Here is a 24,361-nt window from a genome sequence, read left to right as displayed (position 1 = left end):
AAGAGCCAGTTTCTGATAACTGAGATATATGATAAGATATTATTTTATTCGAAGGCTGTAACCAGCAAATTGTTTTGTAACCAAATTATTCATAATCCAGTAGGATTTTATCATAGGGTGTTTACATTAAACCGAGTGTTGTAAGAAAAATACCATCTGTGTCCAACATAGGTAGTAATTGCTGCAAAAGAAACCGAATTGAAAACACTATGCCTCCTATAACATTTGCTATTTTAACCGGTAAGTTAATCACACTATATGAATTTTCCGAGGGGAAATAATCTGTATGTAGACATTTTAAACATTAAATGTTGTTTTATTATTGTAACGATATCTCGTAATTGTAGGTTAATATATCTACTTCAAGGTTATGTAGGAATTCATTCACGGGCGATTATTTCCAATCAAGTTACAGTTATAAGAATACATACCCAACAAATGTTAATTTAATAGTGTTACAATAATTTTTTATTTAGTTAGCGATTCCTGCTTCAGCGGTGACAATAAGGATAAGAGTGGTCCAGAGTTAGTACGCTTGGTTACCAATGAACAGACCGAGACTGGGAAAATTTTGAAAGGTTTAATTGTAAATACTGCAATTGTTCCCGATGAGCAAAACATGATTCGGGTAAGCATATCAGCCGCTAACAATTCGTAAAGTATATAAAAAATTAACTTTGACGAACACAGGACATATTGCTGGAATGGACCGATACTTTGAAAGCGAACGTCATCCTCACAACTGGTGGTACTGGTTTTACAAAACGTGATAATACTCCAGAGGTAACAAAGGAAATTATTGAAAAAGAAGCACCAGGACTCGTTACAGCTATTCTAATGGCGGGCATAAAAATAACACCACTAGCAATGCTATCCAGGCAAATATTTCCGTGCATTCAAGGAGAATATTTACAATGCACATTTTGTTAGTAACACGAATTTTTCTGCAGAGCTGTATGTGGAATACGGGGTGAAACCTTAATCATAAATCTGCCCGGCTCTCCGAAAGCAGTTAAAGAATGTTTGGAAGCTGTAGCCGAAGTTATTCCACATGCTGTCGACTTGATACTGCAGAAGGAGACACAAGTTAATACTACCCATAAAAATAGTGACTCAAACCGTGGAGATTGTTGTCATAAGGATGTCAGCAATGTATCGAGTATATCGGTATGTTGTCTCAAAGAATGTTTGAGTATATACATATTTATAAAAGTTATTATTCGACATCGATATTCATCAGATTCAACTTAATGACGTAACGGAGCGAGACAGACAATCTCCTTATCCCATGATTTCCATGGATACTGCAGAAGAAATTATAAATAACGTAGAATATAATGGGGAGACGGAGCGCATACACGTGGCAGATGCATTTGGAAGAATATTGGCTGATGATACGTACTCATCCTGTAACTTACCACCCTTCAGAGCATCCATCAAGGATGGCTATGCAGTTCTAGCGAGCGATGGCAAAGGCCGAAGACGAGTATTGGGTGGGGTGGACGCGGGATACACGGTATACAAAAATAACGTTAAAACATTGAGGTTCATCCTTTCTAATTTTCTTTATTTATAACAGCCTGGATCGGTGAAACTCTTTTCTGGCAGTTGTGTTCGCATTAACACCGGAGCTCCTGTACCTGATGGTAAATCATACGTGCTATTCGTATTACAGCTAACGATATTAAAATATACACTTTGTTGCAGAAGCGACGGCGGTAGTTCAGGTCGAGGATACCAGATTGCTAAAAAAAACTGTCGATGGTACAGAAGAAGAAGAAATTGAAATTCTGCTTTCACCATCCGAGGGGCAGGATATACGGTAAGGAACATTACATTATATTTTAATTACTTCGATTAAATTGTTATATTATTATTTACAGGCCCATCGGTAGTGACATAGAATCGGGGAGCTTAATATTAAAGGCATGCACTAAAATTGGTGCCGCCGAAGCAGGAATTTTAGCAGCAACCGGCATTTCGAAAGTTAACGTTACTAAACCTCCCCTGGTCGGGATTCTGTCGACAGGTAACGAATTGCAAACAGCTGGAGATCCACCCAAACCAGGGCACATATACGACAGTAATAAAGTGACTTTGACGATGATGTTGAAAGAGAACGGTTACGGTTCCAAAGACCTAGGTATCGCTATCGACAAGTAAGTGTACCAGACGAAAAGGAAAAAATGCAAAAAATCTACAAATTATGCACATTCGTTCAAAGGCCCGACGTCATGGTTAATGCTGTAAAAAATGCGTTGGAGACGGTGGACGTATTGATAACATCGGGCTCGGTGTCGATGGGCGACAAGGACTTACTGAAACCCATTCTACAGAAGTATTTCGCGGCTACGATACATTTCGGTACACGTTACCGCTTATTAATGCCACCGCCAAAATAACATTACACCAAACAGGGAATGACCCTATAATTGCGTTTTCAGGACGAGTCAATATGAAACCGGGGAAGCCTACAACATTTGCTACTTGCATCTATAAAGACAAGATGAGATACATTTTAAGCTTACCAGGTAATCCCGTTTCCGCAATGGTCACCGCTCACTTATTTGCCCTCCCGTTGTTGAACCGACTATCGGGAAATCCTTCAAAGCCTGTTGTAATTAAAGCAGAGGTAAGTCAATCGCGTTAAATTGTTAGTCCAGGCGGTTGGGTGACGCGACTAAAGTATAAGATCGTACTTGAAAATTACAGCTAACATCCTCGTATAATCTAGACCCCAGGCCAGAATATGCCCGGGCGATCATTCAGTGGAACGCTTCCGACATTTATCCGAAAGCCTTTAGTACCGGTAATCAAATAAGCAGTAAATTACTCAGCTGTAAGAATGCTAATGCACTGTTGATGTTACCCGGTCGAACCCCGGAGCAATCGAAGTTAGAACCGGGAGAGATAGTGCCAGCCATGCTGATCGGGCTCGATCAAAGTGCCCGATAGCGTTTCGCTCGCCTACGCGTAAAGAAGACAAAGGCGCATCAAGAAACAAGGTTTGTCCACGGCTTCGACTCGAAATCGATAAAATGATATTTAAGGAGCGCATTAAGAAAACCGGAACGGCAAAGGTGAAGATGCGCTTGTTTATTATTAACCTTATGTCATATCGTTTCAAATTTTCAATTACAATATNATCTTTTTTTTTTTTTTTCCCCGACGAACGGCGGTCAATCGACGTCCGAGGCGCGTTACCTTATCTCTCCCTTTCTCGGCCGACGATTGCTCGTCAAATTTCGGGCGTATCAGTCGTATTATAGTATATTTTTTTCTGAACACAATGTTTTTACACATGACGTTAGGAAACTTATGTTATTTTACTTAAGCTGCGGCATGTTCCAAAGATTTCCTGGAGTCGATCCTCTGGGGACGATCCAACGAGCGGGGGAACAATGTCCATGGACGTTATTCAAGTTTTTCGTCAATCAACATCCTGGCTTACGTCAGAGCGAATACTTATTTAAAAAAGAGGAGAGGCTCAAGGCAACGGCACACCTACACGGATTAAACGTAGGAACACTCGTCGTCCGCGACACGGTGTGGACTTAGAAAGAAGTGGATGAGACGAATAATAATCTAAGGGACCTTCGACGCGGCGATCGGCAATCGAGGAGCAACGGTGGCCCGGCGCCCGATGTCGTAGAAAATAGTCCCTTTAGGAGGCAATAACCGAAGGCTCCTCTGTAAGTCCCTTGCAGGGAGCGGGCCGAAGGGCCGGCCGTTGCTCGAGTCAATTCGGACAGCGGACGATCGACCCTTAAAGGCGGTCGCGCTCTTGTCATTAATAATAGAAAATTCCTACGTTAAATCCTTCCGCGCGCATTAACCCGAAATCTTGTAAAACGCTATCCCTAAGGTTTACTGTCTAGAAAGTAATACATATGTACAGGAGAACAACTTAAGAGATCTTCGTAATTCGTGGCAATCGCGAGAGACGGAGAGAAAGAGAGAAGAATCCGCGCGAGAGGAGGTCGAATCGAAAGGCATTGTTTTGTTTCTCTTCTTCTTTTTTTTCCTTTCTTTCTTTCTTTCTTCTTTCCGACGACATCGATCGGTCGACGATCGGCGGTCCGGTGGTCGCGCGTAGGAACCATTAGTCGTTATTGATTCGAGTAAAAAGTTTTAGGTGGACGTCCGAGTCTCGTTGCGAGTAAGTCGGTCGGTCGGTCGGGATACCCCGGGATACCCCCGGGACGAGTGCATCCCTTGGAGTCTCTTAGACATTAGGTGTCGCGGTAGAAACGCAATCACTTGGAACATGTCTCAGCCAGCACTTACGCTCTATGTAGATGTATACGTGTCCGTTCTTTGCTAATTGGCTTAAATATTTTGCATTTTGCGACAACTGTTTTTGCGAGCGGTAAAAAGGTCTTCTCTCGCCAGGATAGTTCTTTACGATCGTAGTCGCCGAACGACGACGACGCGCGCGCGCGCGGTAAGGAGCCGGGAAAAGGGAATCGCGAATCAGGGCCTTCCGATTAATTTCGATAGAGAGTGAAAGAGAGAGAGAGAGAGATGAACGAATGAAACGGTACGTACAAAGTGGAAAGGAATAGGCGGTATTCGCTCTATCGGGATGCCGTTGCCGCAACGCCGCGTAAAAGGTTCGCCAGACCGGCCCCGATGTAAGGGCGAGGTCGCTCCCAAGGCATTCTCTCCTTTTTGACACCCGATTAATGCCACCTTAGGCGTTTTGACCACAACTGCGCGAGCTCGTCGAGACCCTATTCCGGGATAAGTCTCGGCCATTAAAAAAAAATTCCCTACAGACTTTTTATTCCCCCCCACCCGCTCCCTAAACGCGCTCGTCGCTTTCATTCGCCGAGCGCAGTTTCTTCGCTAAAAATCATGCCGGCGACCTCGACCGATCGCGTCGCTACGGGTACAAACGATATACAATAATTCCGTCAAAATCAACAATCGTCAAAAAAACAAAAAGGAAAGTAAAGAAGGATACGCTTGGACCGCTTGGAAAGATCGCAATCCTGTATCCAAAAGTCAGGTTGTATGGAATTTACGTTCTTGCCGCGCTTCCCGACTCGTCGAACAATAACCTACCCCCCCGACTATCGATGTACTTCGGTTAGTGAAAATTTTACATTAATATATTTATTTATACCTATATTTATATATATATATATATTTATATATATTTATATATTTATCTATCTATCTCCCTACCTAATACTCGTAAATATCCCATCTATAAGCAAAGTAAGACCAATTTTCATCAATTCGTAATGCAATAACGTCGTATACTCTCCAAATAAGTACCCCCCCTTTGGATCATCGAAATGAGACTGTTCACTTTTTACATCCCCCCCTCCTCGTCGGAGATAGCAAAATAATAAATTCCATACGTCAGTACTTGGACTTTTGGGCACGGATTACTCCCAAGTGAAGCGCGATGATCCTAGCCGTTGCGCGGGGTCGTCTTTCCTCCACCTCGGACGCGTAAAAAATCGAAAAGTAGAGAAAATCCCGGACGGGGGCCCCCCCCCCGAAGGTGGCCGAGCTCGATCCCGGAGATCTCGACGGCTACCGGGTACCGGGCAATCCCTAGGTGGACGCGCTGGCGAGAACCTCCCGAGAATGGGCGCCGCGGCCTTAAAACGCCGACTCGTAGAAAAATATAAAAACCACATCCGGTGGTAGTTGCCCTGCGAACGTAATACACATACACGCGAACATTTGCGAATCGAATCGGGGGTCGATCGAGGGATGCGGTTCATCCCGGGACGTTCCTCGCGTAGGATGGAAATCGGCGCGACAGGCGTGGCGGGCGGGGGGTCATTGCGACAAGCTAAGACGTAGTTTCCCCGCTCGGGGAGTCGTCTCTCTCTCTTTCCGCTCCTTCCGGAGGGGCGATCCTCGCGGTTTTCGGGGGGGATCGGCCGTTCCTCGCGTCCGCACCGGGAGGCGCCGCGTCCGCGGTGCACCGGCTCGCGGTCGAGGGGGCCGACAGGCGAGAGGCGAGATGCGAGAAGCGTGGCCGAGAAGCGGTACCGAGACAGGGATGCACCCGGACTCGGCGGGTCCCCCTCGGAGCGTCGCTAAGGAAGGAAGCACTAAAGCGACGATTTCGTGGCTCCCGACTTGGACTCAAACGCGTTTCAGGTACTTTCGATCAGTGCCGGGCTCGATGACGCGCGGAACGAAGGAACGCGCCGACGCCTCCGACTCCGCCCCCGCGACGTCCGCCTCCGACGGATCGAAGGATCCGAACCTCGGAAACCTCGAAAATTCGCGGAGAGAAAGAGAGAGATGGGGGGAAGAGAGAGAGACAGAGAGGGAGAGAGAGAGAGAGAGAGAGAGAGAAAGAAAGAGAGAGCGAGAGAGAGCGGAGCAAACGGCAGAAATCAATGGTACGGCGACAGACGGAACGCGGGTACTCTCGGTTAATAATAAAGTACCTAGTTCTCGATATACGATTATACCGTTCTTGACCAACCTTACATGTGTATATATATATATATATATGTATATATATTTACTTTTGTTAACTTTCTTACGAATGCTTTATGTATAAATATGTATCGTCCGAGCCGCGCAAACCCCGTTCGTCCTGGAGTCCTCATTCGGCAACGAAACCGACGTTTGCGCCGGCGCGCGAGCGGTCCTTCCGCCGCCTCCGATTGAAAGTAAATGAAAAGCCCCCCCCTCGAGAGTTTACGTTCCTTCCGCTAGTCCGTACCTAAAAGCTAGACCCTAAAGCTGCGCTCTCCTCGAATCACTCGCCCTAGGTGTATCGTACAAACGGCTATCCCTCGGCTCGGTTTCCTTGCATTTCTCTTCCCCAGGCTCGCGCACACCCACTCTCTCTCTCTCTCGGTTTCTCTCGCTTTCTCTCTTTCCCTCTCTCTCTCTCTCTCTCTCTCTCTCATACACATTTATATCGTTAAATCGTTACCCTCGCGACCCCGTGTAGAAAATTCCGCGTACCCGGACGCGTCCGCCCTCGGGGCACTCGCGGGTCGCGAGACGATTGCGTCCTTACGTTACGCGATAGGTAATAGTAATTATCACTTTGTTTGCTCTCTAGGCCACACAGTTCTCGGATGCCGAAAGTCCTCGCAATTCTCGTCGTCTCGTGGACGCGCATCGTCCACCGAGTCGGAAACTCCGGGCGGAGTGTCCTCGTCGAATCGGGCACGGGACCCGAGAGGCCAGCTGGGTTCATCCTCGCTAGGCCGTGTCCGTCCGTCCGTCCCGCTCGGCTCGGCCCCTCCTCCGAAGACGGCGACGAGCCTCGTCCTCCGTTCCTCCCGACGATCCGCGACGATCCGCGGTGCGTCCAGCGGCAGCCGCGGCTAAGGGGGGAGAGGGAGAGAGGTCCGCTTCCGGCTTCCCCCGCCGGCCGTCGAGGAATCGGAGGAAGGAGAGGATGGGGGGGGACAGGAAACGTGGGAAAAGGCGCGCAGCGGTTCTCAGTGGATGGCGACCGGGCTTTGCTGGACGCATACGCCCACCATGGGACTGTCCTCCCGGTCCTGGTCGCGCTGCTTCCCGGAGGCGACCGCCGGCGCTTGCCGGGCCATTCCGTGGCCGTCGGAGCTCGAGTAGCCGTAGTTGTAGAAGTTGGGCTGCTGGATCATCGGCGAGGTCATCATGGCGGGCAGGTGGGGGATGCCCGGGAGGATGAGGCTGTTGTAGGAGCCGAGAGAGCTCGGGATGAGGGAGCCGTCGGGGCCGGGGCCGGGGCCGGGGCCGGGGCCCGGATAGCAGCTCGTCGTCGCGGCGCCGCGCCGCGTCCCCGAGTGGCGGGGCGACGACTCGCAGTCCATCGGCTGGTATCCGCCGGGGAGGCTCGGGACCTGCATCGGGCCGCCGCCGTTGCCGCCGCTGCTGCTGCTGCTGCTTCCCTGCCCTGACACGGTTACCAGTCCTGCGACAGGCGGACGAATGCGTTAGTGCGACCGCGGGGCGGACTAGGGTGGGGGGATCAACGGACGGACAGAGACAGAGAAACGGACAGAGAGCGAGCGAGAGAGAGAGAGACAGAAAGAGAGAAAGAGAAAGGGTCGCCTCAGGGCGATCGATCGTTCCTTTCGCGATCGCCGGCGAGATCTACAGGGGAGAGTACAGACTTTTGGACGACGTCTCTACCGGGAGGGGGTGCAGGCACTAATCGCCGCGGCTCGACTTGGCTCGGCGGAATCTGCCGCGATCCTCGTAGGTGGGTTAAAAAAAGAAAGAGTCGCGAGAGGGGACCTACGCGAGGGGGCAGGGGATGCCACCCGGCGCCGGGAAAGGAGAAAGAGAGAAGCATCGGTGCGGGAAGCCAAGGACGCTCCGAGTCTACGGGGGAGAGGAGCGTACCGGGAGGAAGAGAAACGCATGCGATCGCGGTGCACCCTCGGGCGACGGAAGCGGCGGAAGGCATGCGGGAGAGAACGAGAGAGCGGAACGGCCCTCGTCCGCGAGAGAGGCTCGGCGTCCTGGGGAACGGGCGGTCCCTCTCGGGGGTGTCATGCTCCGCCGGCGGCTCGCTACGAGGAGGTGGGGCATCCATCTACGAGTAGTGGACCGCGGCCGCCCGCTCAACCTCGAGTCGTCCTCGAGTCGTACGCGCGGAGTCACGGGCTCGCAACGTCAATCCGTGGCTCCGCCACTAATGGTAATCCAAATTACGTTCAGTCCGCAGGCAAGCAAGGCATCGCGCAATGCATCCGAGGCCAGGCCGTAAAAGTAACGTACGTATAGAAATATGTATACAATGTGTACGAGCAAACGAGAGATTATTCGTTAGTTGTCTGAGCGAGGTCGGACTCGTTTGTTAGCCAGAACTTACTTATGTTAGTAAGTAAGATTAGGGTTGGGGCCTAGGACAGGTCGTCGCCGCCCCGCGGATACGACAGTCATCGAGCCACGTACTGTCCCCCCATCATATCTACGGGCAACAACAACAAGTATCGTTTAGTTTGTGCAGAAAATAAGCCGGTCGCGCGAAGGGACGCAAAGGGGCGCTCGCGGACGCTTCCTCGCTACGAGGACCGCGAGAGGCCCGCGGGTCGTGTCTCACTTTCTGCACAAATTAAATCTCTTTCCTAAAATCTGAGAGAGCACTCCGAGGAATCGTCCGACGCGATTACCTCCCCGCCAGAGGACGGCCTTCTCGTCGCTCGCGGGATCGCGTATCCTCTTTGGGGAAGTGTTCGACTCCTGAAAAGATCGCTTTAAACGGGAAGGGGGTCCGATCTAGAACGATCCACGAAACCGAGCGACGCGGATCCGCCACCTCGACCTCCCGGACCGCGGGTCGAAGGACTCGCCGCCGTCGTCGGTCGAGGACCTCCGTCCGGGACCGGGTTCACCGTCCGTGGGATCGAAACGAGAGCGTCCAGAGCGCGTAGTCGCGGGACGAAGCGCGACGACGTCGGGGAGGGCCGCCGGATCGCTCCGGATCGGCTGGACGAAACGAAAGGCGAGGCCTTCGGGGCGAGCGTCTCCTCACCGTGATCTTGACTCATCGACACCACCGCCGGACTGGTGTTGGCGCTGTTCGCGGCGGCGATGTTCGTGTTGGTCCCCTCGTCGGCCGTTCTCTTGAAGAAGTTGTGCTGGAGCGCGTAGTACGGCGTGACTCTGGTCTTCGGGTCGAACTCCAGCATCCTCAGGATCAGGTCCTTGAACTTGAGGTAGTCGGAAATCGAGTGGCCGGGCTCGCTCAGTCTCCTGCCCCCGGGGCCGCCGTTCTCCACGCCGAGGATGTCGTGGAGTCGTCTCGTGCCCGGCAGCTTGTACTTCTTCCCGTCCTTGCACTTTTTGAGCACGTAAGAACCGTCCGTGGGGACTTTCTCGAAGTACTTTCGCGCCTTGTGCGCTTGGTCCAGGATGTGCTTGGGCGGCATCCCCAGCACCTCGATGATCTTGTTCATCTGGTCGACCTGCGGTCACGAGAGGAGCGGTCAGTCGGAACGACTCGGCCCGGTCGAGTCGATCGAGTCGATCGAAACGAGGCGTCTCGTGCCAAGAGGTATTATCGAGAGCCAGGTTCGCCCGAGAGAGACGGGTTTCGTTGGGGAAAAGTCAAAGGAGCTCGCTCACCTCGTTGGCCCCGCTGAACAGAGGCTCGCCCGTGTGCATCTCCACCAGGATGCATCCGAGACTCCACATGTCTATCGCCAGGTCGTACGGTATCCCGAGGAGGACCTCGGGTGATCGGTAAAACCTGGACTGGATGTACTGGTATATCTGAAAGGGGAAGCGTCAAGGTCAGCGTCCGGAACTTTGCCTCGGCGTAGCTCCCTTCGGTTTGGCGCTTACCCTCTGTCCGAGCTGACAGGAGCTGCCAAAGTCTACGATCTTGATCGCGCTGCGCTTGGGGTTGCACAGGAGGATATTCTCGGGCTTCAGATCGCAGTGGATGATGTTCAATTCCGGGGTGGAGAGGAACAGAAGGGCGGTGCACAGCTGCTGCGCAAACTTCCTCGTGAGGTTCAACGACACGCCGCGGAAATTGGTATTTCTAAGGAGGTCGTAGAGATTGTAAGACAGCAGCTCGAATACCAGACACAAATGGTTCCGCCACATAAAGTGCCTCTTCAGTTTAACTGAAACACGAAGAGAGAGAAAGAGAGATAGAGACCCGGTCAGAGCGAGGTACGACCCGGGGCGCCCGGTCGGAGGAGGGGCCGCCGCCACGAACCTATATAATACTTGTTGTCGGTATCCGCCCTGTTCATCATCTCCAGCAGTCGAACCTCGATCTGCGCCTGATTCAGAAAGGGCTTCTTGTTCTTGATGATCTTTATCGCCACCTGGGTCTGCTCCTCGTGGTCGAACGCCTTGACGACCTGGCCGAAGCTGCCTTTACCTGCGGACCGAAGGAGGGGACGATAGTAACGCTCTCGAGGCGGTCGGCTTCCATCTACCCAATCGCTCACCTATCAGCGAGTCGATCTCGTATCGATCCAAGAACTTTTCCCCGTTCTTGATGATGTAGTCGTGGTTGTCGTCGTCCCACCCGTAGTTGTAGACCTTTCTCTCCTTCTTGTGGGAGCCGTCCTCGCCTTGCATCTGCTGCGCCCGCCTCTTCTTCTTGGCATAGTAGACCTGCGGAAGCGAGTAGTTAGGTTCGGCCTCCTCGTCGGCGGGTCGCCGCGGCCGGGGGGTCCCGGACCCGGGCGCATCCCTGCAAAAGTGCCGCGCGAGGCGGCGGCGGTGGCGAGGGGAGGAGGAGGGAGAGAGGGCGCAGAATCCGACGCGCAATCGATATCGCGTCGCGGCCACGCGAAAATCGTCCCGCCGAAAGTCGTCCCTCGGGACGTCGACCTCGCGCGGTCCGGCCAGGGAGAGACGTCGACGGGCGACTCGGTCCCCGTTGCTACGCGCGAGCGCGCCGCGCGGAGGCCCCCCACCCGGCGGCCCTCCTAACGGAGGATTCTCTCTCCCGACGAGCTATTTTCGCCCGGACTCCGTCGGCGGCCGCGCGGTGGGGAGCCGAGTCAATGGGACGGAGCGAGAAAAAGAGCCGGGCCGATCGTGAATGGACCACCGCCGCCGCGCTCCACTTTCCGCTCCTCCCCCTCCTCCTCTTCCTCCTCCTCCGACCCGAGGACGTACCTCGTTGATGTGCTTGTAGGTCTTGATGAGGTCGACGCTGAGCTTCCGGAGCGGGGCCGTCGCCGGGTCCCGAAACCTGTGGGGTATCCGGGCCTGCATCGCGTGGATGTCCGCCGGGGTGTCCTGGGCGGCGACCCCGGCCCCGCCGACCGCGGGGGGCAGGGGCTCCTCCGCCACGAGGCGGCCATAGAGAGGCGCGCCTCCGGTGCCGGTCCTGCCGCTCACTGAAACGCGAAACCCCGAGAGTCAGTCCTCGCGCCGTTCCTTCCGCGGCTCCGCTCGAAATGTAGGCCAGGGCGCGGTTGAATGAAAAAAATATCATTCATTAACGCGCGAGAGCGCAGGGGCGCTCAACCCGCGAGCGCGTCCGCGACGAGAGGGCCGAGAGGGCGAATCGATCGACGGCCGCGCGGCGCCGGAGGGTGGGGCGGGGGGGCAGGGGGAGACGGACTCGAGAGCGAACCGGAAGAACGCCTCGCGCTCTTTAAACGGCGGAAAGGAGCGCGCGCGCGCGCGCGGTTGAGAATCCCTTCGGCGAGGTCACGGAAGGCCGACGCGGGCCCGGCGCGATAGCCGGCACGCATTCCGCTTCATTCACGTTTCCTCGTCCACCGGCGGCGCACCTCGGGCCCGGTCCGTTCCGTTGCCGCGTCGCAAGGGGCAGGGGGAGGAGGAGGGGACCCCGATCGGGAAATCCGGCGCGAGCCCTCGTCGATTTCCGTGGGAGCGGAGATCGGCGAGCTCCTCCTCCGAGTTACCCCGGGGAGCGATCCGTTCCCCCCCGTCTAGAAGTCGATATTCCGTCGCGAAACCGCGGATAAACGGCGGTCGCGAGTAATCATTGAAATATGCATGCCCGGTCGCGTTCGAATTGGCCCATTAACCGGGGGGGGCTCCTTTCGGAGTCGATCGATGCCGTCGGATTCGAAGGTCCCGCCGAGCGGCGCGCGCCGTTGTTCCGAAGTCGCGATCGGGCCGCCGGTTTCCACCTCCGGGGCCAAAGTGGCGCGAGAGACGGGGAAAGAAGCGGCCCGTGGCGTCGCGAGGAGAAGGAGGAAAGAGAGAGGGGGAGAGAGAGAGAGAGAGAGACCGATCCGCGCGCCGCGAGCGACGGACGGCAAATGCCGAGGCGAGCCGGCCGGCCGGCGCGAGACGCCAGGACGCGGCAGGACGCGTCGGGAAGGGGCGAGGAAGGGGGGCGAGGAGGGGGCGAGCGAGAGCGCGCGAGTGCAGCGGCGGCGGCGGCCGACGGCGGCGGTGGCGGCGACGCCGACGCCGGGGGAAGGGGAGCCGGCATAGCAACAGAAAGACCGCTCCGAAACGAACGACCGAGCGCGCTCCGTCGCCGCCGTCCCGCCGGCCGTATAGCCGCCGGCGCGTCCGCCGGCGAGGGCGAAGGAGTCAACCTCGTCGCCGTCGCCGCCGTCGTAGGGGGGCCGCGTCCAGAGGAAACGGGCCTCGGGGTCGCGGAAGACTCGCTCGCCCGAGACGGAGAGGGCGCGAACGGGAGTCGCGTATTGATCGCGTCGCGCGGGGGTGGAGCAACCGCCGACCGACTGGCTGGTCCGCCTGCCCGCCCGCCGACAGATCGAGGCCCGAGGAGAGAAGGCGAACGGCCCTTAGAGAAAAGGGCAAGGCGAGGGATCGGAGGCGCCGCGTGGCGCCGTCCGGTGGACGCGGCCCGAATTCGCCGGTCGGCCGGAATCGGGCCGGAGATAAGCGATCGGGACGGACGCGTCCGCGGCCATAGTCCGCGGCGATAACGCGATCGCCGCGACGGCGGGCCCAAAGGGCTCGGTCGGGCCAAAGTCCCCGGGGGGGCGTCGCGACGGTCAAGGTCGGGGGAGAGGCGGAAAGGCGGAAAGGCGGAAAGGCGGAAAAGCGAAAAAGCGGCGGGCAGGCGCCTCCGGAGATATCGAGGAGAGGAGCTCTCGCCCGCGATTACCTTCCGCCGGGCGAGAAAACGGAACGCGACGACTATTCTCGTCGCGTTTCGAGACGACTCGAGCCTAAGTATAGGAGGGCCGGCTCTCGGCTGCCGTTTAAAAATACGCGGCGGTCCCGTCTCGTCCGGGCAATCGAAGCCGTCGATCGACTCCTGGCTCTCGAGCGGGCGCATCGGGGTACTCACGTTGCTGCTTGTGCCTGGACTCCATGAGGATCATTTGCTCGTGCTTGTGCCAAGCGGCGTCGGTGGTGTCCGTCCCCGCGATGCCCCTCGACCCCGCGGAGGGAGGCTGGACGCCCCCGCCGCCCCCTCCGCCTCCGCCGCCTCCTCCGCTCCCATACTCCATCCCTTCCGGCCCGTCCTCAGCCGCTCACAACATGGGGCCCCTGCGGCCCCCCGGCGGCCCCCGGGCCCCGCCGGCGACCCTCCGGTCCCGTCCTTGGCGTCTTCCGTCCGTCGCCGCCGCTCCGAGGGGGTCCTCCGGGAAATCTGAAACGGAGAGAGAGAGAGAGAGGAGTTCTTCGCCTCTTCCTCGAATCTCGTGCCCGATTCCGGGGGTGGCCGCCCCCGATCGATCCTCGGGCCCGTCCCGCGCGCACGTGGGCGCCGCGGGGCGACGCGGGGCGGGGAGGGGAGGGCAGATCGAGGACCGGCGATTCCCGGTCGGGCGATCTCCCCCGCGGCGCCGCGATAAATCCGGGGAAAAAGGAGCTTCGGGAGAGCGATCGATTCGATCCGGCGTCGGGCGCCGAGACGCGGAAAGGGACGGTTCGAACCTCCCGCCTCGCGCCGCGCCGGCCAATCGACGTCGCGCGCGCCAACGATCGCTCCTCGCTCGATCGTCCGCGGCGACATCTGCCGGGGCCAGGAGGGCGAGACGTACCTCGTACCTCGGGGTCCCACGTCGCGCCGCTCGGGCCCGTCCGGTCAGGTCCCGGTAAGGTCCCGGTCAGGTCCCGGCCATCAAGGGGCCGAGCGGGCGGCCACGGGCGCCGTCTCCGTCGGCAGGGGGCAGAGGCGCGCCGCGCGAATCAGGTTACGGCCATGGAGTCGGTCCCGCTCGGCGATCACGTGGCGACGGTGGTGGTGGTGGTGCCGGTGGTGGTGGTGGTGGTCTCGCTTTCACCTAGGGGCGCCGAGGGGCGTCGAGGGGCGCGCGGGTCCCCGGGTCGTCGGGCGGCGCTCGGGAGCGGCGTCGGGCCGCCGGGGCAGGCGCGCCGCCACGGACCGCCGGACACCCCCTGGCTGGCGGACCGAGTGAACTCGCCCGGCCGCGGAGGGTCAAAAGCACCGCGGCAAAATAATAACAAAAGCCCGCACCAGCGCCGGATCACCTCGGGCGCCTCGGGCGGCCGCGGCGGCGGGCTCGGGCTCGCCGCGCGGTGGCGCGCACCTCGACGCGCCTCGCCTCCCGATTTTGGCGGGTTCCCGAGCGAGAGTCTCCTCGAGCCTACGCCTGCTCCGCCTCGTCCGCCTCGAACGCCTCGAACGCCGAGTCGCGCACCTCGCCTCCTCCCCCGATGGGCCGCCTCCTCCGCGCTACCGTGCCCGACGCGCGCCAGCCTCTTCGCGGCCGATCTGCCGTCGCCGTCGTCGCCGCCGCCGCCGCCGCCGCCGCCACCGCGGACACCTCCGCGAGCCGCCTCCTGCCGGACCTGCGAGTCCGGCCCGATCGCGAGCCGAGTTCCGCGACGGGCACGAGGACGCCACGTCGCGCGCGAGCCGTTGCACCCACGAAAACCCGCGAGCCTCGAACGGACACGCGAGAACTGCACGCCCTAACCGCGGGCACACCGCATCGCGTTCTCGGCCGAACGCGGAGCTAGATCCATGCCGACCGCTTGCCGAGTGGCCCGAGAGCGGCGCCACCGGCGACGCGTCGCCGCCGCCGACGGTGGCGCCACCGCCGCGCCTCCGCCAGTCGAACGACTTTGGCTTCGAGCCGGGGAGAGGGGGGTCGACCAATCGCGACCGAGTGGCGAGGAATTCAAATCGAGGGTGGGTGATCGGATCGACGTCTTTATTCGTAAATACCGCCCTCTCGCCGATACATTTTCTCGTCAGCCTGGATTTTGGACCGACGCCCGTCCGCGTTCTATAGCAGATAACGCGATACGTAATTATAACTATTTATAACGCACAACCGAAACGTGAGGTTTCCTTTGCGTTCCTTGACGAACGAGCGCGTCCACCTCTCGGCTTTGGGTTCGAAAACGTTGGCGAGGCGTTCCTCGCCGGGACGGCCGAGGGCTCCGCCGCCCCGATGACCCGGGACGGACGTCGCCGCGAGCGCGTCTCCCCCGCGTGGACGTTCCTCGAGGGTCGAAAGAGGGACGAATACTCTCGGCCGCGTCTCGGGGCCCGAGTGGATCCGATAAAATCGCAATTCTGTACAACGTGATATAAAAGTATCGGTTATAATAGTTTCGTTCCCGCGTCGGTGTCCCGACGACGTTCGCCTCCCGGGGAGACTCGACGGAGGTAGCGCCGAGTCGGGGGCGAGGGGCCCTCAGAACTTGCCGCGGTAACCCCCTCGGCCGCCCCGGTAGGGTCTTCCGGTGAGTTTGCCTCCTCTCAGGGCTCCTCGCAGCTTGTAGAGAGCCGAGAGCTTCCCGCGCATCGGCTTGCCCCTCCCGTGCCAGTCCCCTCGGCCACCATCGTCGTCGTCCTCGTAGCCGGCCTCCTGATCGTCCTCCAGCTCATCCGCCGAGTCCTGCAGCGCCATCGGACTCTCGCCCCTGCTGTGCTCGCTCCTGTCGTTCTCGTCGCGGTAGTCGTCGGGCTCCTCCATCGCGTGCCGATACGTCCCCGGGGAGTACTCGTCCCGCAGAAGGCGCTCGCGGACGGACCCCCTGCGAGCGGAGAAGCCGTCCCGGCGCGTCGGCGAGCCCAGGTGCAGGGTCCGCGAGCCGTGGTCCGGCGTCGGGACGGTGTCCGGGAGAGCGGCGTGGCCGCGGTCCTCGAATCCCCTGCCCGGCGACCCCGACCTTCCCCAAGCTCGCTTCTGGGAGCTGCTCAGGCTCCACCTGAGGTCGTCGGCTTCCCGAGCCTTCGGAGCGTAGTCGAAGGTCTCCCGCATGTCCCAGTCCAGTCGGTCCATGATGGGCCTCTTCTCCTCCCTCGTCGCCTGCTGGATGTCCATTGGGTGGACTTGCACGCTCGCGTCGACGGTCACCACGCTCGCCTGCACGGCCCTCGACTCCGTCTCCACTTCGTCCGTCTGACAGATCTTCTGGTGAACGTTAGAGCCCACCTTCGCGGCCACGGGCTGCTTCTCCTCCTCGTCGTTCCAGGACAGCTTGTTCTTCCCTGCCCTCAGGAGGATGGAGTTCGACGAGCACTCGGTGCTCGCGGTCTTGGAGCGCTCCTTCGTCGGGTCGAAGAAGAATCGGCCCTTCATCTTTAAACGCGGATCTTCCATCGGCAGATCTCGCAACGCGTGTTCGCAATGTCGAAGTATTTCCAGCTTGAATCCTGCGTCCACAGAAAAGGAGACCAAGGCGTCAGTAAGAGGGACGCGAGGACGATTCCTCTGAGTCGGCTCGTACGACTCGTGCCCGGAAAAGCGTTTCTTTTTTTTTTCTCTCTCTCTCTCTCCCTCATTCATTTTCCCCCGGCTCGTACGTTCGTACCGATCGACCCCGTGCACGAATCGTCCCGGGCTTTTCCTCGCCCTCGAAAACGGTGCGACGACTTTCGCTACCGGTAGGAAGAATATTTATGCAGAGATTCTCACCTGGGTACGAGACCGGTAGACCAGTCGAATCTAGAGGACGTGAAACAAGGTAAAAGACTCATTAGTATGCGATCGAAAGGACCAACGGATGGCTGCGACCCTTCCGTCGTCGCTCGACGATAAAAAGGCCACAGGTATAGCTAGGAAAATGCGTCTTCGCACCTTTGGCGGATACCGATGCCTCCAGCAGACTGGACAAGCTGGTCTTTTCGAAGGGCTGCAACGTTCAATTGACGAATTTTCGGTTAACCGCTTCTCAATGAGGAGCGAACGACGATGCGCGTCGAAGAGTCAAGGATCCCCTCCTTGCCCGACGCGCACCGCGTTCGGGACGCGACTCGACTTAACATGGAAACGTGAAATTACTTTTGAATCCGAGATCACTGGCGGCTCGGGCGTCCTCAGACGCTCTTTATGGCGAGCCTGCAACCCATTGTAGGGACTGGTCGTCCGACGTTCCTTGTAGGCGTGCGAGCTCGCGGGAGTCGGCTGGTTCGGAGTCATTTGGACGTTGGAGAGGCAGCGCGGCTGGTTGTAGGGCATCGGCTGGTTCCCGTGGTCGGGCGGGACGGGAGCAGGCACGGGCTGGGGCGAGAGGACCGGGAGCGGAAGGAGGGGCGGCCGGTGCGACGGCTGCACGTGGCCGGGGTTCGGCTGATTGTACATTACCGGGCCTGCCGAGTAGTCGGGTTGCGGAGGTACGGGGTGCAAAGGCATCGGTTCGAAATTCATCTGCGATTGGGGGGGTCGGGACTCGTAGTTTAGGAAAGCCGGAGGTCCTCCCGGGAGCTGGACCCCGCTGGGTGGCCCGGGCGGTCCCGGCGGTCCCGGCGGTCCCGGCGGTCCCGGTGGCGGCGCCGGCGGTCCTCCGGGTCCCGGTGGTCCTTGCTGGTGGTGTAGGTACATCGGAGGTGGCGGTCCCGGGTCCGACTCCTGCTGGTACGGCATCGACAGACCCATCAGCGGCGGAATTCCTGCCATCGTCGAACCTGGGTATCCCGAATTCGTTGGGCCTGGCGCGGCCGCCTCGTTCCTGAACTGCCGGGCGATTTCGTTGATGAAGGGCGATCGCTTCCGGGCCCGCCGATCCACCGATTTGCTTCGACTGCGAGTTCGACGCCTAGGGCTGAATCGTTTATCCACCGACGAGCGGCTGTGCCTTCGTCGGTGGCGGTCCAAGCTGCGGCTTCGGTGGCGATCGCGAGATCGGCTCCTTCGGCTCATAAGCTTAATTTCGCTGCGAAAGTTTTCCAATGATAGGTCACTTCTCGAAATGATACCCGAAGTGATGGTAACGAAAAGACGAGGCATCGCGATAGCAAGTTACGACTCGTCGATTCGTAGGGCACTCTCTATCTTTCCTGACCGATTGACCGAGATAATCGTACGATACGTAGAGGTAAACGATAACGACGCATTTTTTCAAGGTATAATTACGTAATCAGTTCTCACCGTTCGTGCTGTTCGAGTCGTCTTCTGTGCCGCTCCGCGCTCCACCTTCTTTCCAAGCTCGCTCTGCGCTCCCAACTTAACCTCCTGGAACGTTCGGAACTCAGCCTGCGAGGACTTCGACGCCGCTCCGGGCTCGGCAGCAGGGGGCTTCCGTGAAGATTCAGCGGGCTCCTTCTTCTTTCGATGCTTAATCTAATAGGGCTTCTGTGTCGTTCGGAACTTAATTTAAGGGCAGTTCTACGATGGTCGGGGCTGAGAATCAGTGGACTTCTATGGCGCAAGGGACTTAGCCTAAGTCTCTCGGTGCTTCTACGGCGACCTGGACTCGGTTTGCGTCGCTCCAAGCTTCTACGACGCTCTCGGCTTCTTCTGAGACGCGTCAAGTTCCTTTCCTGATTCTGCTTCTCGGCGATGTCCTGAATGGCCTCGGCTTCGGTACCCGGCGGAACGACGTTGTCCGAGTCCAGCAGATGCTTGATGGCCTTCTCCTTTTCCGCTAGCATTTTACTCTCCGAGTCCTTCTTCGTCCGCAACTTGTCCCTTTCGATGTCTTTTGTACTCTTGCTCGGATCCCGACGTAGTTCCTCCCTCTTCTTGTCTTCTCGCCTCGACCGCTCCCGAGTATATGACCCTCTTCGTTCGCGTCGATGATGATCCCTACAATTAGGCTTGTAATCACTTTCTTCTTGTACAGAAAAAATATCGTATACGTAATGTCACGAGGTCAAAACATTATACCGATTCGTACGTCATCCGACGAGTCGATGTAATTTAAGCAAAATAAAAAAAAGGAGACTTTTAAAAATTGCTAAAGTAACTCTTAGACTACCGCTGAAACTTTGTAACGGACGTTACGTACCGTAACCGCGCAATTTTGTTCCAAAAGGACTAACGTACGATTAAATGCGTACCGCTACTCCTGAAACGTATAGAATGCGCCTTTGCGTGTCGAAAGAACCTCTATTCTCTCGACGGTGTTTGTTTCCACAAAATTTTTAACTTAAGCGTTTCAATTATTAATATTTTTATCGGCGTCCGCTTAAAGGCTTAAACTTATGGCATACGCTAATTTGTACATCTCTTCTAAATGCAACGCAAAGACGTTACGTTATTCTAGATGATGGTAATTGTCGCTTCTACCTAGACGATCTTCGGTACTCCCGATCCCTGCCTCGACTCCTGCGTGCTTCCTTCTCTCTGCCCTTCTCTTCTTCGCCGTTCCATGCATCGACGACGTCCAATCCCTCCATGAAATCCTCGTCATCCAGAAACTCTTGCAGATCCTCGTCAGGAGTTTCCTTTGAACCGTCGATGGCACGCCGCACATCGTCGTTGGTTTTACTTACTTTACAAGAATCGGAGTTTCCTTTTCCGCGCCCATCCATCGCGCCACTTGCGCCTTCAACAGCTGATATTTAATGGTAGCTGAATTTCTTTGCAAATCTTTGAACCTCAAATCGTTTACTCCCCACAAAGTGAAAATTGGGCCATTATTCGCGTGTCAACGGTTTAATTGTAAAACACGAGAATCACGTTGATTTACCACCCGCTGGAAATTAAACCACGAGCTGCATGCAAGCACGATGCACCCGGTTTCTTCCCCATTTAACGCTATTAAGCATTCACTTAGCTTCTTGCTTGTACCCGGACGAAAATGCTTCTGAATTCTATTTGCTAGTCCAGAAAGCATTTGTCATTGACCAACATCAAGGGAATCTCCGCAACTATTGATATCGAAAGAACAGACTTCTGCTCGCAATCCGCCATTATACGAATGACCAGGATTACCAATTGTTGCCAATAAAAAACAAGATCTTGAGCATTGACATCCTTACAGCTTTATTAGATTGGGTTAGATTAAAGTGAAGCTCCGGTTCCAGGATTAGCCTAATTCTGAAAACCTACATTTCTGTTACGAACCACAGTTAGAAAGCAAGACTATCGCCTAGTTATTTCCTTCTTTTTCACCCCGAGGAAGTCCCACCGAGTGCAGCGCGACACGCGTCGAGGATGATTAACCAATCGGAACTGCGCTTAACCTCGCGCGGTACTTCCGCCAGAGTTTTTATTGGTTTTTCATCCTCGACGTGTCGACGCATCCTGTGCGACACCCAACACTCTACGTTCAATGGAATGCCGGTCCAATTCCCTATAAGGAAATAACTAGATACCTATCACAAATCGTCGACATTAGTTTTACTCACTTCGATCTCATTGGTCAGTTCCATTAAATCTGGCAGATCACAAATCGTATACATGAAAATGCCGGTATAAATGCATATTATCATACACATGTGTATATATATATACATTTTTCCAACAGGCAGCCAATCAAAAATCACCACGCGTTGTTCTGTCAGTCGTTTAAAAATGGACGCAGCGAGATCTGCAGGACGGCTGTGGTTAACAATTTTTTTAACGTTTTTAACAATCGAGAGTTCGGTCAATGGTAGGTTTCAATTAAACATTTTTTAATCTTTCTCACCATTCGTATTTCTTGATACGTTATAAACTTTATGGTACCGACTTAAAATTGTGTCCCTTTGATAACCTTTCGTGTCATCATCGAATATCTTCTATTTACAGCAAAGGATACAAAATATGTAACGTGCGGTTCGGCCTTAAAATTGTTAAATCTGAATTACAATGTAAGGTTACACTCGCATGATATAAAATATGGAAGTGGAAGTGGACAACAATCTGTCACTGGTATTGAAGTTCAAGAAGATGGAAACTCGTACTGGCTAGTTAAATCCGAAACAGGAAAACAATGTACACGAGGGTAATTTTCGTCCGTTTCATGCTGGTATTTCTTTATTTAAACAATGCTAACGATTTTACATGTTTTTTTTTTACATTAGGAGACCGATTAAGTGTGGAGCCACAGTCAGGTTGGAACATACTGCCACCAAGAAAAATCTTCATTCTCATCACGTTAGTTCGCCTCTTAGTGGAAAACAAGAAGTCTCCGCATATGGAGATACCAAAGGCGAGGGTGATACCGGTGATCATTGGATCGTCGTTTGTCAGTCCGACTTTTGGGAAAGGGACGAACCAATAATGTTGAAACACGTTGACACTGATCTGTGAGTATCTCTGATATTAATGGAAATTTTCTAAATAAATTTATCTTGTGACGTTCAATATTATGTTTACAGATTTTTAAGTGTCACAGGTCTGACTTATGGGAGTCCAATCGTTGGACAAACTGAAATTGTTGCAGACCATACAACAAATGGTCATTCCATGTGGCAAGCGATGGAAGGATTATTTATTCATCCAAGTGACTTCAAAGCCCAACACTTTGAACACACTGAATTATAGGCTTAGGCCGTCTTGACATTAAGTGTTAATAGGTCTCAAATGATTGAAGCCGTATGCCAAAAACATGAGTTGTAAAAACTCTGTACAGCGTGAATGGCTAACAATTACTGTGCTGTTTTAAAGAATGTTAATTACTAGAAAGGACGACAACTTGAAATATTAACTTCTATAAAGTAACTGTGTGTAAAAGAGTTATAATAATACATCCTTCTTGTAATATGCAGAACGATAGTTGATATAGATATTTTTTGGGCAATACTTTATGAATGAATTGCCATTCTTAAAACTGACGAGTGCTTTATTACAATTTCTTGAAATGTCTGCATTTATATTACAAAATTCAGTACATAGTTATTTCACTTGTACTAGTGTATGAGTTAAACAGGCATTACATCAATATGACTAAACAATTTGCATTTATACACGGATATATAAGTATTGGTTGCTAAATGACAATGTGTGTCTAATAATTACACTTCTTTCAACATACTCTTTCCACCGATATCCCTAGTTCCGATGAGCCCGTTATAAGGGAATATAATGTTTGAAATACCATAATTTCCAAAAATTTCTTTCAAGTCTTGCTTCCTTCCTTCGTATAAATAATACCGTTGTTTACCAGTCAGACATGCATATAGTTTCCAAATACCAAATGCGAGGCTAATACAACCGATAGAAACTAGCGTATCAAACAAAGTCACCAAAATTATACAGGTATCTTCTTTTGACATCAACTGTCTAACTAATGCAACGGGAAAACAAAAATTGAGTATAATATTAAAATACGTGGAATCTGGTTTTACAAAATGTTTGAGATGTTCGTGTAAATAAGGACCAAGAACTGATAACGAGTAAAAACTCGCCAATGACGTATATAGACATATTAAAATGAAATTTCCCATATTCTGTCGTAAAATACAAACCCCAATAAAAAAACAATGATGATCTCGAAAGTGAAAACACCTTTCGCAACAAGAACAGTGCTGCGTCGGTCTACCTGTGTAACACATACATTTTTCGCAATACCAAAATTTTGTGCAACTCGATGAATTATTACCAACAATGCTAACAAATTGAGAATTCGAAATGTACTCTTTCCTGGATCGTTTTACTTTAACGGTACTTGCTTTCTTGCATATCGAATAAATAGAATACCAGTTTAAATAAACTTGTAGGCAAAAGAACATAAAAACCATGGAAATCTTGTTGCTTAAATATAAAGTTGTAAAAACTACGATCGTACCAAAAAGTATGGCTAACGCTGGACATAGTTTTATTGCAATTTTGTTGAATAATTTCATGTTTACAAGACTGCCCTAATACAACAACAGCTTCTTATAAATTCCTGAAAATAATAATTTTACAACGAGTTAATCATTATTATTCTAGTTCATGGTATAGAGTGGTTCCAGCATGGTAATATGTAATTATAATTTAAAGCAAACTACTCACGCGAGCGATAGTCAAAGGAACCGGTTTTTTTGTTTCTTGAAGAATTGAAATTTCTTACTTTTCGTCGGGTTCACGAATAAAGTCTAATATGTCATTATCCTACTGAAACTAGATGTAAGTACCACAGTACCGTAAACACACACTGATTTTGATTCCAAGGGCTGATCGAACCAGTACCAAAGTCCTAATCACCTGCAAATCGGGTCACTGTCAGAAAGCTTGGGAATCTGATAGAATACCTTGGCGGATTTCTCCAAGATCTACTAAAAACTGCCAGCAGCTACTGATCGGCAAATACTACCACTTTCATTTTTACCAGTCTTTATTTTTCCTCCCATTTCCTCCCCCATCGGGAGATTTAATTGCCCGCCACGTTAGTGAATCGGCATCCGTTGAGCCCTAAAGGGGATACTTAAGAGACCGTTACCTTCCCTCCTGCACTATCCTTTCTTGGCTCATTGAATAAACGTAGGAAAGGCGACAGAGATTTCTAGTTGAATATTGATAAAGAGATTTTGTTGGAGGCCTTGGAAACAAAGTAGCGAGCGGGATGACATGTTGGGTAGTCTCTAAATCAGCTGATCCGTCTCTGACCTGCTGCGACACCACAGACACCAAACGGAGACGCGAACAAAAGACGACTCGACTTGACTCAACTTGTTCCATAATCAAGAAAAGTAGGATGCTTCGCTTGGTCATTTTCCGAACGAGCGTGAAAGAGATAACCTGGTCTCCCGACAGCCGGAGTGGGAGGTTTCGTGAGGCAGCCCTAAAGTATTCGTGGGCACCCTTGTCTCGCGGACCGCCATGTTGAATTCCTGAAAATCCCGTAAGATTTTTCGAGGAAAGTGTCGTGCTTGGAAAATCCGAGAGAA

At 53.9% G+C, this 24,361-nt stretch overlaps 5 protein-coding genes across 11 annotated transcripts; 2 read left to right on the top strand and 3 right to left on the bottom strand.

Moving 5' to 3' along the window:
* The first annotated feature begins 16 nt into the window (after nucleotides 1-16).
* On the top strand, nucleotides 17-3,111 carry LOC105702085 (gephyrin). 2 transcript variants are annotated; one of them, XM_012429363.1, is made up of 11 exons: nucleotides 17-240; nucleotides 481-628; nucleotides 691-878; nucleotides 951-1,167; nucleotides 1,241-1,516; nucleotides 1,580-1,646; nucleotides 1,708-1,822; nucleotides 1,884-2,159; nucleotides 2,225-2,364; nucleotides 2,445-2,632; nucleotides 2,713-3,111. In XM_012429363.1, the coding sequence occupies exons 2-11, from the start codon at nucleotides 620-622 to the stop codon at nucleotides 2,953-2,955; spliced, it is 1,719 nt and encodes a 572-aa protein (XP_012284786.1). In that variant the 5' UTR covers nucleotides 17-240; nucleotides 481-619; the 3' UTR covers nucleotides 2,956-3,111. The 2 variants fall into 2 exon arrangements, with proteins under 2 accessions (XP_012284786.1, XP_012284785.1); XM_012429362.1 differs by having other exon boundaries at nucleotides 477-628.
* A 35-nt stretch (nucleotides 3,112-3,146) lies between these two features.
* LOC105702083 (serine/threonine-protein kinase minibrain) lies at nucleotides 3,147-15,301 on the bottom strand. 2 transcript variants are annotated; one of them, XM_012429360.2, is made up of 9 exons: nucleotides 14,406-15,301; nucleotides 13,706-14,011; nucleotides 11,575-11,798; nucleotides 10,896-11,064; nucleotides 10,658-10,825; nucleotides 10,276-10,562; nucleotides 10,057-10,203; nucleotides 9,464-9,896; nucleotides 3,147-7,894 (listed from the first exon to the last, which is right to left on the bottom strand). In XM_012429360.2, exons 2-9 carry the CDS (start codon nucleotides 13,866-13,868, stop codon nucleotides 7,437-7,439), a joined length of 2,049 nt encoding a protein of 682 aa, XP_012284783.1. In that variant the 5' UTR covers nucleotides 13,869-14,011; nucleotides 14,406-15,301; the 3' UTR covers nucleotides 3,147-7,436. The 2 variants fall into 2 exon arrangements, with proteins under 2 accessions (XP_012284783.1, XP_012284784.1); XM_012429361.2 differs by having other exon boundaries at nucleotides 14,413-15,301.
* Nucleotides 15,302-15,530: 229 nt separating this feature from the next.
* On the bottom strand, nucleotides 15,531-20,704 carry LOC105702176 (NHS-like protein 1). 2 transcript variants are annotated; one of them, XM_012429545.1, is made up of 6 exons: nucleotides 19,851-20,704; nucleotides 18,711-19,367; nucleotides 17,625-18,495; nucleotides 17,421-17,475; nucleotides 17,259-17,288; nucleotides 15,531-16,996 (listed from the first exon to the last, which is right to left on the bottom strand). In XM_012429545.1, the coding sequence occupies exons 1-6, from the start codon at nucleotides 20,093-20,095 to the stop codon at nucleotides 16,032-16,034; spliced, it is 2,823 nt and encodes a 940-aa protein (XP_012284968.1). In that variant the 5' UTR covers nucleotides 20,096-20,704; the 3' UTR covers nucleotides 15,531-16,031. The 2 variants fall into 2 exon arrangements, with proteins under 2 accessions (XP_012284968.1, XP_023288597.1); XM_023432829.1 differs by having other exon boundaries at nucleotides 19,570-19,938.
* A 141-nt stretch (nucleotides 20,705-20,845) lies between these two features.
* Nucleotides 20,846-22,260, top strand: LOC105702107 (stromal cell-derived factor 2). The gene is made up of 5 exons (XM_012429414.2): nucleotides 20,846-20,927; nucleotides 21,034-21,159; nucleotides 21,297-21,492; nucleotides 21,572-21,796; nucleotides 21,869-22,260. The coding sequence occupies exons 2-5, from the start codon at nucleotides 21,081-21,083 to the stop codon at nucleotides 22,032-22,034; spliced, it is 666 nt and encodes a 221-aa protein (XP_012284837.1). The 5' UTR covers nucleotides 20,846-20,927; nucleotides 21,034-21,080; the 3' UTR covers nucleotides 22,035-22,260.
* Nucleotides 22,261-22,314: 54 nt separating this feature from the next.
* Nucleotides 22,315-24,152, bottom strand: LOC105702105 (palmitoyltransferase ZDHHC22). 4 transcript variants are annotated; one of them, XM_012429411.2, is made up of 3 exons: nucleotides 23,788-24,152; nucleotides 23,487-23,678; nucleotides 22,315-23,379 (listed from the first exon to the last, which is right to left on the bottom strand). In XM_012429411.2, exon 3 carries the CDS (start codon nucleotides 23,333-23,335, stop codon nucleotides 22,505-22,507), a length of 831 nt encoding a protein of 276 aa, XP_012284834.1. In that variant the 5' UTR covers nucleotides 23,336-23,379; nucleotides 23,487-23,678; nucleotides 23,788-24,152; the 3' UTR covers nucleotides 22,315-22,504. The 4 variants fall into 4 exon arrangements, with proteins under 4 accessions (XP_012284834.1, XP_012284833.1, XP_012284832.1 ...); XM_012429410.2 differs by having other exon boundaries at nucleotides 23,791-24,152; XM_012429409.2 differs by having other exon boundaries at nucleotides 23,803-24,152.
* Nucleotides 24,153-24,361: the final 209 nt, after the last annotated feature.

The sequence above is a fragment of the Orussus abietinus genome, unplaced genomic scaffold (assembly GCF_000612105.2).
Source record: "Orussus abietinus isolate OABI.00-Male unplaced genomic scaffold, Oabi_2.0 scaffold22, whole genome shotgun sequence".
Lineage (NCBI taxonomy): Eukaryota > Metazoa > Arthropoda > Insecta > Hymenoptera > Orussidae > Orussus > Orussus abietinus.
The sequence above is the reverse complement of the archived record's forward strand: the minus strand, read 5'-3'. Positions and strand labels throughout refer to the sequence as shown.

Bases quoted from the DNA above. Each gene is read 5' to 3' on its own strand.
- LOC105702085 (XM_012429362.1), top strand. From the start codon at position 210: ATGCCTCCTATAACATTTGCTATTTTAACCG. The intron at 879-950 runs GCAAATATTTCC...ATTTTTCTGCAG, and splicing joins CCACTAGCAATGCTATCCAG to AGCTGTATGTGGAATACGGG. The intron at 2,633-2,712 runs GTAAGTCAATCG...TGAAAATTACAG, and splicing joins CTGTTGTAATTAAAGCAGAG to CTAACATCCTCGTATAATCT.
- LOC105702105 (XM_012429411.2), bottom strand. From the start codon at position 23,335: ATGAAATTATTCAACAAAATTGCAATAAAACTATGTCCAGCGTTAGCC.
- LOC105702107 (XM_012429414.2), top strand. From the start codon at position 21,081: ATGGACGCAGCGAGATCTGCAGGACGGCTGTGGTTAACAATTTTTTTA. The intron at 21,493-21,571 runs GTAATTTTCGTC...TTTTTACATTAG, and splicing joins GGAAAACAATGTACACGAGG to GAGACCGATTAAGTGTGGAG. The intron at 21,797-21,868 runs GTGAGTATCTCT...TTATGTTTACAG, and splicing joins AAACACGTTGACACTGATCT to ATTTTTAAGTGTCACAGGTC.
- LOC105702083 (XM_012429360.2), bottom strand. From the start codon at position 13,868: ATGGAGTATGGGAGCGGAGGAGGCGGCGGAGGCGGAGGGGGCGGCGGG. The intron at 9,897-10,056 runs GTGAGCGAGCTC...TCGTGACCGCAG, and splicing joins TGTTCAGCGGGGCCAACGAG to GTCGACCAGATGAACAAGAT. The intron at 7,895-9,463 runs GTGAGGAGACGC...CGCCTGTCGCAG, and splicing joins GTCGATGAGTCAAGATCACG to GACTGGTAACCGTGTCAGGG.
- LOC105702176 (XM_012429545.1), bottom strand. From the start codon at position 20,095: ATGGATGGGCGCGGAAAAGGAAACTCCGATTCTTGTAAAGTAAGTAAA. The intron at 17,476-17,624 runs GTAATTTCACGT...TGAACGTTGCAG, and splicing joins CAGTGATCTCGGATTCAAAA to CCCTTCGAAAAGACCAGCTT. The intron at 16,997-17,258 runs GTGAGAATCTCT...CTGTGGACGCAG, and splicing joins TCTACCGGTCTCGTACCCAG to GATTCAAGCTGGAAATACTT.